Here is a 12466-nt window from a genome sequence, read left to right on the forward strand (position 1 = left end):
ATCTTCTGCGTGTACGGGTCCACGGAGCGCAGCGGGGGTCTCCCATTCCGGTCAGATGCTCCAGGCCGCACAATGGAGCATTCGCTGGCATTGGAACACGATGTGTGTGCAGAGAGAGCAAATGAGGTCTCAGTAGAGGATATAGACCTTATGCAAAAGTGCTACCATCTAGTGGCCGCCGCATGCGTTTCCACCATGTTTAAGGGTAGCTGAACAGAGCAGGTGAGGCGTCACAGTAGAAAGTTTGCAGCCGGCGCTCGTTGTCGCCGATAATGCCGACGTACTGCTGGGTTCCGTGCTGTACACAAAGTGGAAATAAGGATGCCGAAGGAAAAATTGCAAGCAGGAAGCTGTACCCATTCCTGCATTCTTTTTTCTCGTTACCTTGCATCAATTAGGTGTCGCTCGGTTCTCGTGCTGTAGGTGCACTTTCGATCAACGGCGTACTTAAATTCTACAATGGTATCTAATCAAGCCTGTTTCAAAAGATAGGAAGTTGTGTTCGGTGCCGAGGCAAATGAAATATATCGCCCATGCTGTGTTAAAATGGTCTGTAGACGGATTTCACATAGCCTTTTCACATACAGAGGAGTGTCTGCAAGAGCATTGAATGAAAGTTGCCCTTGATTTGCTTACTGTGCTCACTTTGTATTGCATCTTACGTGCTGTCAAGCATATGTAACAATTTTTATACGTAGGTCTAAATAAAACAAGCTGTGACACTTCAAAGTGCGCTAAGCTGTTCACTTAAAAGTGAGTGCGAAATTTTTATCGCTTCACGCATTTGATACATCAATGAATCGGATATCATCGACTATATGGCCGTGGTTCAGCTACTGAAGTGCATCTCAGGAACATGCTTTGCAAAAGGACTAAACCCAGATGTAGGTGGCCATGACTGCTTTTACCAGTGAGCTGCACTCGGCTAGTGCAAGTTCGCATGACTGCCATCAATGCACTGAGGATCGTCGGGTTGTTTACTTTTGTTTCTCAAACCAGTGCGAGAGGAATTTTTCCTGTGCAATATGTGCTACGTCGTAGGGGAGTTTAGGATTAATTTGGAACACGCTGGATTTGCTTCGTGCGATCTGCATTGCAGAAATAAGGTTGGTTTTTCGTTTCACCTCCACGGCGCGCCATCAAAACAGAGTCATCGCGGTAAGGACTGAAACTGTGAACCATTTGTGACCACCCCCAGAGCAGTCCTCTGTAGAGAGGCTTACCGCACTTAGCAGTATCTGTGAGGTTTGCCGCTGTGACCAGCAGGAGAAACAGGGCTGAGCGCACGCGTGTGTCTTGAGACTTCATTTTGGGCATAAATACCCATGTTGCTGGGTACTGTTATTACTTCACTGAATTGCTGCTGGTGTGTAATGTTTGGTCTTCTGCAACATGTGCAAAAAGAATCTCATGCATGACAAGTCCCCGCTCATGACACCTGTGTTCTTTCAGGTGTCATATTACTGCATTCCTAACGGCAGCAAACTTTGCAAAACGTGGTTGGTGGCCATCAAAAGAGAACCGCCGTTTAGCATTAGGACAGCCCGTGTGTGTTCGCAATGTTTTACATAAAAGGATTTCGTGAAGAATGTTGCCAGTGGACGTCGAATATTGGATGACAATGCAGTGCCATCAGTTCTTGTGTTCAAGAAGCCCCAGAAGCAAAGAAAGCCACTAAAACATAGTTCAGCCCCAGCCAAGTAAAAGAATTTTCCAGTTCTCTCAGTGCAATAACCGACCTTGTCTCCAACACTAGAAACTGGGACAGACTCTGAGCAGTCTTCAATGGATGATGCCTGCGCCACTCCTGAACTCATCCATGGCATTGACAGTGTCGGCAGGCATACATAAGATTTTGTTACTAGCTTGCAGCTGTGCTGCTGCGGCCGTTCCGAAGAAGTTTTAGTAGCGCAGTATCGCTCTACGAAGTCAAATGGAAATGTTGGCAGCACTGACAAGTCCACCGTGCATTCTTCCGTCATTTTAGAGCGAGAGATCTTCTTATTTCTGCTCTGAATGCAAGAATATATCGCGATAAGCCTAGCACAAAACAGATGCTGCTAGCGCGACGGCAGTAGCAAAGCAGACTCACCCCCTAAACATGGTGTCGCGTCGGCGTTTCGCTGAAGCTCCGATAGATGGCAGCAATTTTGCATAAGGTCTGTTGGGAGAAATGGGCGGGTGCCGGTCTGAAGGTTTCTCCAGAGGATCTGGTGGTAATTATCCAGGGACGGGTGGTGTTGGCTGTAGAGCTGGCATCTATAGGCTTGCGTCAGCTCCCGGGAAGAGCCGGGCTCAGGGTTCACTGCTGCCCGGTTTATAAGACCTTGGCCATTGGTGGCCTCATTGCCGGGATTACCGGCATACACAGGCACCACATAGTGGGACGGGTGGGTACGCAGGGAGCAAGTTGAGAATGCAAAAGGCAGGAGTCTCATGGACTTGGGAAATTTTAGGAGGGGAGTTTTGGAGATGACGATTATATGCCAGGTTTCCATGTGAGTAAGTGCTATTGCTGCCTCCTCTGCGGTTTCTCGAGTGGAGGTGCGTGGGAGTATAGCAATAGGCGAGCCCGTGCAGGCTATGTCCGTCCAGACGGCGTTGGGTCCGGATCCATGGTAGTACCCTTGCACAGGTGGGGTAGGTGTTTGGGGTGAGAGGTTTGACTGGCAGTAGTGTGCATACGGATTTTTAAGGTGTTGATGTGGTGCCCTGTGGAGGATTAGGGAAGCCTGACGTATTGCGCTTGTTTGTGAATGAATGGGAGGAAAGGTGAAGAGCCACCTTGTATGCCTTCTTAGCATGGCATCCAGGGTGGGGATCTCCTCCCCTCAGAGGCAAAGATAAGGGGTTGTGTATAGGAAGCAACTGAGTATAAAGGTATGGACATAGGTCACGCTTCTTCCAAAGGCCTGTCTGGTGAGGTGCAAGACAGCTTCCATCACCTGTTCGGGATGGTAAAGCTGATGTCAAGAGTCGCTCTGCCTAACTGTTCCTCTTTCTTTCTCTGCTTCCAGGTCAAATTTAATAGCAAACTACTTGGCTCTTCTTTTGCTAGCCTTTGTACAAGCCGGGATCCTAGAGGTGAGCAAAACCATCCTGAAATTGGTTCTCCTCGTGCACTTACAATAAGCCCTTGTTAGCTCCAAGTTGCACAAACAGCAAAAAATTTCAAGATAAATGGAATTCTGAGATATGCAGTGTTCTCCAAGTTTTGATGCACTGATTGTGTATTATTAGAATTTAATGACATTGTTGCTGTGATTGCCTTGCTGTAGCCGGTGGGGAGTTATTCTTCGAACCTAGTACAAGAAAAAGCCATTCTTTTAAACGATATTGCCTTTGCGGTACTGGATCTGTGTACTAGTATCTTAGCATGAAAGGCTATGTAGCTTCCCTGGACCTATGTGCTTGTCATCAGAAGCTCTGGAAGGTCTGTTTCTGTGTTGTTTAACAATGCCACAGTCAGCATTGCAGATTTGATGGGCCTAAGCATATGCTCGGGATAACATGTCCAGATATAATTTGTTTGCTCAAAAGTGGGAGGTTAGCGGGGAAATAATACTGGTGGTTTCACATGGTGTTTCTGTTTTGTTAATGTTAGCATGACTTTCAGGCTGAAGATTAAACCTTGGCTTTGTAAGTATGTTTGGTCTCAAAAGATTGCATTTCATGTGCTAAATGTCTGTGAAGTTCCTTCTGCTACTGCTGGTGCTGTCTTGTCGTTTCCAGCCTGGGATGTAGCTGGTGATGGCTTCATTGTTACTGAGATCAGTGTACAGGTAAACCTGGATATAACGAAACTTGGCGATTTTTCGTTACATGCAATTTTCACGTGAAGACGGAAGCCAAAATAACTATAAATGTTGGTGAAATCGCTTTGAAAACGTGTACAGGAAACCCGCATTCCTTGAAGGCATAAACACTGAGAAACGTTTTGCGATTGCGCTGATAAAGTGACTCTGGCTTGCCCAACGCAGCTACGAGTGGTGGAGTCAGAGGCACCTTGGCCAGTCTAGTCCAGTCGTCTGCTCTGGGTGCACCTCACTTGTGTCGTTTCGCTGAGCATGAGCTGTTGTAGTGCCACATGGTGTTATATCACAAAAGCGGGACAGCAGAGCGTGCTACGTTAGTGGCGCTGACATCACTGAAGAATGGCGCGCTGTGTCGGCTGCAGTCTCTTGTTGCGGTCATAGGCATTCTTCTCAGTGATTTCGTGTTTTATCATCGCAGATTTCAAGCAACTCAGCACTAGTTATTATCATATACAGTAAAAGCTCGTTAATTCGAACTTCACAGGACCGGGAACAACGTTCGAATTATCCGATGTTCGAATTATCGAATGGCCGCGAAAAAACCAAAAAGAACCATTTGCATTATCGTGTATGTAGGGTATTTACTCGTGTAACGAACCCACCCACCCCCCATTTTTGCCTAAGAATCTGAAAAAAAAAAAAAAAGCGTCAGTCGTTAACGCTTCCCTCTGTTTGGCACCGTCACGGCCCACAACGCATTTCTTGGCGGCGCGCCAAGATGCTGCGCAGCGATAACATCACTTTTGACGTTAGCTCCAGCAATGGGGGAAGCGAACTTTGGCAGAGTGCCAGCGCTTGTTCGGTTGTGCAAGCCTCGTTTTCAGCACCAACGCATTTCTTGGCGGCGCGCCAAGATGCCGCGCAGCGATAACATCACTTTTGACGTTAGCTCCAGCAAGGGGAAGCGAACTTTGGCAGAGTGCCAGCGCTTGTGCCGGCGTCTTGTTCGTGGCTGAGCGCGTGCTTCCGTTGGCGACCGACCGATGGGTGGAAGCATGGACGACACTCGCAAAGAAAAAAAAAGTTTTTCGCTCGTAATTTGTAGCGCCCGTCCGAAGTCATAGCCTTCATGGGCGTTGGCTGGGACCGCGCTGACAGTGCTTATCCATATTTTCGAATTAACAGGGCTCGAATTAACGAGCATTTAGATGCGAGTTCCGGAGGTTATGCGGAAAAGAGGGTAGGCAGCCGCCAGCGCGTCGCCAACCCCTTCCCTCCGGTGCCGCCGCCGGCCACCGCGCAAGTGATGGCGCCATTTAAGCTTTACCCACTCTTCCAAGGTTTTATCTAGTTCCATCTTCTGTCCCCGTTTAGGACCTACGCAGCCTCTAACTATGCGGAGGAGGTGCTTTTTTTTTTTTTTTTTTGGCCACATGCTGTGTGCCAAGCCGCCCAGACGCGGTGGCGCGTAGTTTGAATTATCCGTAACGGAACCGACTCGCTTTCGAATTAACGGGCTTTTTTATACACAGATCTCTATGGAGCTTGGCCGGACCAAGTAGTGTAGTTCGAATTATCCGAAAATTCGAATTATCGAGTTTTGAATTAACGAGCTTTCACTGTACAGGGTATTTCACCTAAGCCTTTACGGACGGTGGACCGTCCTTTATGAGGATGATGTCATGAAGACATCATCTTACCCTGATGAAGGACGGTTCACTGTCCGAAACAGTTTGTGAACACAATTTTTAAAAATAGGCTTTTGGAGCTAGAAGAACGCTTTTTTTGGCATAACATTGTCGCCAGTGTAGTGCATCAGATTACAGCTAAGACGTGCTAACTAGCAGGCTTGTTAACTAGTACTGCATAGTTAATTTTTTAACTATTACTGTTAGACTCCTTAATTATTGACAGGCATGTGTCCTTGGTAAAAAATATCTATCAGTTTTTAGAATTTCGAAAACATGGTTATCCTCGGCAGTGTGGTCAAGCAAATTTTGGTTTCATCACGACAATATACATTCGCTTTCGAGAAACTTGCAGGCAAAGCGACCTCTCTATTGCACGTAACTCGTCGAAATATCCAAAATTTGTTCGGCTCCAGCCCCGACAGTAACCACGTTTTAAAAGTTCTAAAAACTGATATGAATATTAATTACAGTAGGCTACACGCCCCTCAATAATTAAGGAGCCAAACAGTAATAGCATAGTCCTTCAATGTTTTATGGTCATGAAACTTCTCCGTAACGCTATGGGAGAGCTTCATATGTTGACCATGCCTTCCACGAGGCAGTGCTAAGAGTCCTCTGGGGGCAACGACGTGAACAAGCGAGCGTCTCTACGGCCGCAAGTCTAAGGGCAGTGTGGAAGCATCTTATTCTGCCTTCGTTCACAAACAAGTACAGTGCACGTGATGCGCAAGCCTGTGATACCGAATACTTGCTGCGTGATGGGTTGCCGCTCCGGCTATGGAGGTACACAGGAAAAGGCCTCGCTGTTCTGTCTGCTGAGCGACGCCGGGCAGCATAAAATAGGGAAGCGGGTGTTACCCCGACAGGAAAGAAGTGGATTTAGCTTTGACTCCAAGCATGTCCGTGTCTGCGCGAGACGTTTGGCCCCACTGATTTAATTCGTCCCGACAAATTTGTGGTCAGCAGAGAAGCAGTGTCGCTGCAACGCGAGAAGCTGAAATTGACGCCCGGTGCTATCCCACGGATATTCGAAGGCCTGCCAGTGTAATCAAGCAGGAATCTGCGAAGATGTTGCATTTTAGAGACAGCTGTACTCTTCAATGTGCTTACGGCTCTTAATGCAAAAGGACTACTTCATGGGGTCAAACGCAACCAAGAATTTTGTGGGGTCCCCGAATTTGAGGGTGCAGAAATAAAATAAATATTGCCGCAACTGGGTTTCGAACCTGCGGCAGCGTGAACAGATGAGCTTCACTGGCCACTGCACGAGAGCACTATGCTATCGCCTCAGCTGATCACACCTCATGGTAAACTGCAACACACACTCGCGCTGCGCATTGCATGTCGTCGTCTTCATCAGTTTCCACCTGCGGGACGAACAGATCAGATCAGCTTAACCTAGAGGAGAGGTTAACCTGAGTCATATTGTCACCGGACGTGCCGACGACCCAGCAAAGCAAAACCATGAGCCAACCAGGCTAAACACATGCGTTCGCATGTCTACTGGGTTTAACTACGTTAAACCCCTACGACTTTTTATTTTGTACATGTTGCTCTGTGCTTCCTAGCATTGCTCATTTTTGGTTTGGATTGGAAAAGCATTGTTTTGAAAAAGGATGCATTGGGAAACACAAGCCGAAAAAAGCACGCTTTCCGAGGCAAGCCGTGCAAGTTTCCCGAACTGGAAGAAGAACTGCTCTGCTATGTGATGGAAGTGCGGAACAACGGTTGTGCGTTAACAGCGGACATGCTGCACAGCTTCTTTTGAGATAAGCGTGCACCAGAGCACAGCACCAGCTCAGAGTCGAAATACTCCGTGAGTGACGATTGAACGTAGAATAAATGTCGCTCATTCCCTGATTGGTGCATTTTTACTTTAAAAAAAATTTTTTTCGCATATCGCGTGTATGGGCTGCACCTCGAATCAGAAAAAAAAAGTGTGGCCCTTACACGCGTTTAATACGGTACATCGGTGACATTGCTATGCCGAAAAAAGCACTCTTCTAACTCAAAAAGCTTGTTTTCAGAACTTGTGTAAAATGTTAGGTGAAACACTCTGTGTACTTGTGTAAAGGCTGCACCCCCAACTTGGCAGCAGTTAATGCATGAATAAAAATCAGCCATGCTTCATGTGTGCATAGTTCTGTTATGTTGGGAGCTGGTAACACTTGGTGCGGCCACACACGTGGTCTGCCTGGAACCGCAAACATCCGGTGCCACAGCGTTGCTAACTCTTCTGCGCTCGCACCAGAAAGGACAAAACGTTATAGAACCAGAATGGGGTGCAACTGTGCTAGTGGTGCGTTTCTTTGTGGTGACACACCACCTGTCAGGCTTGGGAGCCGTAGTAGTAGTGTGCCATTTGCCTCTAGCATTGAAGCCGCAGTGAAAGTGCTACTACCAAAGGTCTAATCTTGTTGCCAGTTTACTGTCACACAATGACCTCACATTAAAATGAACGTATGATTGATTTCCGCAAGGTCTTTCACAGTGAAGTGATTGGAAAAGCAGGACAGGCGAACGCCACCTCACACTGACAGCAGCGGGTCGCATGCGTGCTGCACTGCTCCAAACCATCTGCAGGGTGTCTACCAACCGGGAAAACCGTGAAAACCGGGAATTATCAGGGAATTTGGATAATCTGGAAAAACTCGGGGGATTTGTGCTTATATCAGGGAAAAATAGCTGCAGTTTGTGGGGTTGAAATAGGGGAGATAAACACGTTCTCCCCGCTTAAGCATGGCTGACACAGTTCAAAACCGCGCGGACCCCACCCCGTGGTCGCGTACGCTACCGAGCGCACGCCGACCACGGCGGGCCTTGCTCTGCGGGAACAAAGGAACGACACACTGGCTGACACAGACAAGGCATTTATTGCTATAAAAACAATAACGCTAGCTAGCAACAAAATACACTGAGGAATCGAGGATGTCCGACTCACCAGCACGGTTACGAGCGAACGTTCGCCCACGCTAGGGCAAAGGGATAAACTCCGAGGCCGAGCAGGACGGGCTCGGCGGGAGCAAGTTCCGACCAAGAGGCGCCCGTCGACGAAGAGCGAAGCTGCGAGCGAAACGTCCGCTTGCTTCCCGGTCCCAGGGAGAAGAGAGCCAGCTATCCCCCGCGCGCGCGCAGCAAAACGCCATCCGTGGCGCTGGTGTTGCTGCGACGCGAGCGCCCTCCCCTTTTAGTTGAAAGTAACCGAACCGAGGAGTGCGCTCGCGGAGGAGCTAACTACAGTAGGGGGTGCAGTGCGGGAAAGTGAACGCAGGGGACGAAGGCGTCCCCACAAGTTCTACATAAAAAGAATTAAAGTCGCGATAATGCTGCCTCGTGTAAACAATGCGGACTGGCATTGCACGCGTCCTCTCCTCAGCGAGCGCCGGCCTCCAACATTGTGCTCTCAAGTGGAGCATGCCAGCAAGGCAGCAAAAAGCTTTGCGGCGCCAGCGGCACTTCGAATTTCGAAACGTACTTTCCGGTGCTTCTCCGGCGCTGTGGCCGACGACACAGCGCGCGCTTCCTACAGTTCGCATGTGCGCTGTTCGACGGCCAGCGGCCTCCCCTTGTTTTCCTGTATTTCTGAGGGAACTCTTCCTCCCTGCGCGTCTCCCTGATGGAAGCGTCCATTTCTCCGTACTTAGCTGCGCCGTTTTGAACCAACTTAGTTTTTATGACTGCTGTGGTGCCGCAGGCAAGCTGTGTGCGATATGTCAAGCATGACGGCCTTCAAGTGCACTTTTGTCCAGGACTGGACAAATGCGAAACATTGCGAGTTTGCAGCCTGGATTAGGCCTGTCGAAAGTAACCCAAACGCAGCGTACTGTGCGCTAAGCAGAAAGCAGTTTTCACTCAGCAGCATGGGAAGACGAGTGGTGACAAGTCACGCTGAAAGTAAGAAGCACCGACTGGCCATTACCGGAGCCGGGATACCCTCTGTAGCCTCATTTTTGACACCGCCGGCCACCGTTGTGACCAAAGCTGAGCCAGTACCGTCTGTTTCTGCGCATCCTTCAAGTGCTTCAACTACGGCAACGAACGTCCAGCCCGACCGTACAGCAAAGGTTATCTTTCAGCGTGACTTAGAAGTCGTAAATACTGAAATGATGTGGTGCCTCAACGCTGTTATGACTCACACATCACCCCGTTCTGCCGCGGCATCGGCTTCTCTGTTCCCTTTGATGTTCCCATCATCAGCTACAGCCAAGAAAATGCAGCTTGGCAAAGACAAGGTAGGATATACTATTGTCTATGGCCTTGCACCTTCCTTCAAGGAGAACCTCATGTCGGAAGTAAGCCAAGCCTCCTACCTAGTTGTGGCGTTTGACGAATCATTAAACAAAGTTGCACAAAGAGAGCAAATGGACGTGTTGGTTCGCTTTTGGTCGGATGCAGAGCAGAGCGTCAAAATGCGCTACTTGACGTCAAGCTTTCTGGGGCGCATGCAGGCGGAAGAATTGGTGTCCGCTTTTAAAACTTCCACAGATGGACTCTCCCGATCAAAAATTCTTCAGATCTCACTGGATGGGCCAAGTGTAAATGCAAAATTTCTCCGTGAGATCAAACAAGAACTTTGTGAATCCAGCGACGGCCATCGTATTCTCGAAGTTGGTAGCTGTGGCCTTCATGTTGGGAACGGCGCTTTCAAAACCGGACATGCGGCAATAGGTCGGCAACTCGTGGAATTTCTTCGGGCTTTGTACAACTTATTCAAATGTGTACCTGCCCGACGCGCTGAATACGCACGCATAACCGGGAGCAACATTTTCCCTATGAAGTTTTGCGCTGTGCGGTGGCTTCAAAATGTTCGTGTAATTTCAAGAGCTATTGAGATTCTGCCGTACCTAAAAGCGTACGTCGAGTCGTGTCGAAACGAGGATAACCGACCGACCAGCTCCAGTTACTGCGTGGTCGAAACAGCTATTCGCGATCCTCTGCTGTCTGCAAAGCTAACCTTTATGCTTGGTATCGCGGAGGAACTGCAGCCGTTCCTGGCTGAGTTCCAGACCGATTCGCCCATGCTTCCATTTCTTGGCGCAGCATTGGAGAACCTTCTACGATCACTAATGAGTAGAATAGTGAAGAAGTAATAATGGCAGCGGACAGTCCTTTGAAGTTGATCAAGGTGGACATGGACCTGACTGCAAACGTACTTGCGACGCCCAAGGCTGACCTTGGGTTTGCTACGAAGAATGCGCTCCGAAAAGCCCCGAAACTTTCAGATTCGGCTATCTTAGGGTTCAGAAGGTACTGCGCCAGTTTCGTGAAGAACTGCGCCAAAAAGATCGTGGAGAGGTCGCCGTTGAGGTTCAAGCTGACGAGGGGATCGTCATCTCTGAATCCCGCGTGCGCGCTGATTCCCGATCTTGGGGAACGGCATCTCACTGATGCACTTTAAGTTGTAACAGAGCACCAATGGATGATAGGAACAGAAGCTGACCGGGCGATGCGGTCCTACAAGCATGTATGCGCCCTAGCCTCGACGCAAGCGACATTGAAAAATTTCAATAGGAGCACGCATCGGCTGGATGCCCTTTGGGCAGGCATCTGTGGTTCGAACACAGAACTCTTCACGTTTGTGAGTATGATTGTCTTTTTCGCACGGAAATGTGTCTGTCGAGCGGGGATTTTCTATTAGCAAGGAATGCCTTGTTGAAAATTGGAAGGAGCAACCTTTGGTCGCCCAGCAAATCGTGTATGGCGCCGTAATGTCGGCTGGAGGAGTTTCCAACGTTCAGCTGACCAAGAGGATGCTCCAAATGGTCCTTGGGGCAAACGCACGGTGGAATGAGGAGCTGGAGAGGACGAGAGCAGAAAGGGCTGATGCACTGAGGAAGGAACAGGAAAGGAAGCGTGCCGCCGCTTCTGTGAAAAAGCTTGAGCTGAAAAAACAAAGTGTTGGCTGATGCCGAGATGCAACTGTTCCTCATCCAAACTAAAATAAACTCTCTAAAACAGTGAAACAACACTGAAGCATCGTGCACGAACTTGAGGTTGACTTTTCAGTGTTACATTGAGGTTTGTCACTCTTTCACTTCTACAAACTAAGATTTCTGTAATCTGCAGCTCATCTGAATAGACTTGCTGGGAGAGAATCGCACCATTGCGGTTACTTTCAGTAGATAGAAATATCTCACATTTGAAAGTATTTTTTTCCGCATGCATCTTCCGTTTATTTCGTATTTGAAAATGTTCAATTCGATTGGCAGTTTGTTTTAGCATTTTTGCGAAGATATTCGATTTGTTATGCATTTTGCTACTGTCTCCCTTATGTTTTTTTAAATGAAATAGAAGCTACTCCTTACTATTCAAATAGGACTAAATCATTCATTTTATTTTTTTTATTTTTTACGTGCTTACTGGAGAGTGATACCATCAGGCGGCTTTGTGTCAGGCTGTTTTCGCATAAACCAAAGTAATGTGTCACTCAGGGAATTTAACAAATGCACTCAGGGAAAACCTGGAAAACTCAGGGAATCTGGAAACGTCAACTTGGTAGACACCCTGCATCTGTCATTTGAGCGCCAGACCTTCGGAAGATCTTGACTTTTAACTTAGAATCACGGGACGTCTGCCACTAAAGTGGTCTAGCAGCCTGTTTTACTTTATGCAGTTCATTTGTGCTGCTCATCGGATGCGCATCATATTGTCCATAATTTCAATGCATTGTGGATTGGAAGGATTTGTGGGGCTGTGTTACTTTGGCAGAGAAATGTGTGTCACAGCATAAAAAAAAAGGGGTGCATAGTCAGGGCTGTGCTGTAGTCTGAAAAACTTGAGGAAAAATGCCGGTCCAGTGTAAGGGCTGCTCCCAGTTAGAATAGCCGGGAAAAAGTGTGGCCCTTGCACAAGTGTATAAGGTTTAGAAAGTATATCAAGGTCGACTACCGCAGCGCCTTCATTACAAGCAGCTCACGAATACATGCACTTCAATAGGAGGGAGTTGAGAGATTTTGTAATATTGAGGAATTCTTTACATGGAGGTTCGTTACGTCCAGGTGTAACTAGATATCAAATCAT

General features: G+C 48.1%; 2 protein-coding genes across 4 annotated transcripts in view; both read left to right on the forward strand.

Annotated features, from left to right (window-relative positions):
- The window catches only part of rictor (rapamycin-insensitive companion of Tor), a 149900-nt gene that overhangs the window by 39019 nt on the left and 98415 nt on the right, over positions 1 to 12466 (forward strand). For all 3 annotated transcript variants that reach the window (XM_089587658.1, XM_089587669.1, XM_089587681.1), the window contains exon 11: positions 3018 to 3084. In XM_089587658.1, coding sequence (XP_089443784.1) covers positions 3018 to 3084 — 67 coding nt within the window. The remainder of the gene's footprint in view (positions 1 to 3017; positions 3085 to 12466) is intronic.
- LOC149365175 (uncharacterized) lies at positions 7430 to 10685 on the forward strand. Its single transcript, XM_089587695.1, has one exon. It carries the CDS (start codon positions 9157 to 9159, stop codon positions 10534 to 10536), a length of 1380 nt encoding a protein of 459 aa, XP_089443821.1. The 5' UTR covers positions 7430 to 9156; the 3' UTR covers positions 10537 to 10685.

This window comes from Amblyomma mixtum, chromosome 1, assembly GCF_055824585.1.
Source record: "Amblyomma mixtum isolate Tamu chromosome 1, ASM5582458v1, whole genome shotgun sequence".
Taxonomy (NCBI): Eukaryota; Metazoa; Arthropoda; class Arachnida; order Ixodida; family Ixodidae; genus Amblyomma; species Amblyomma mixtum.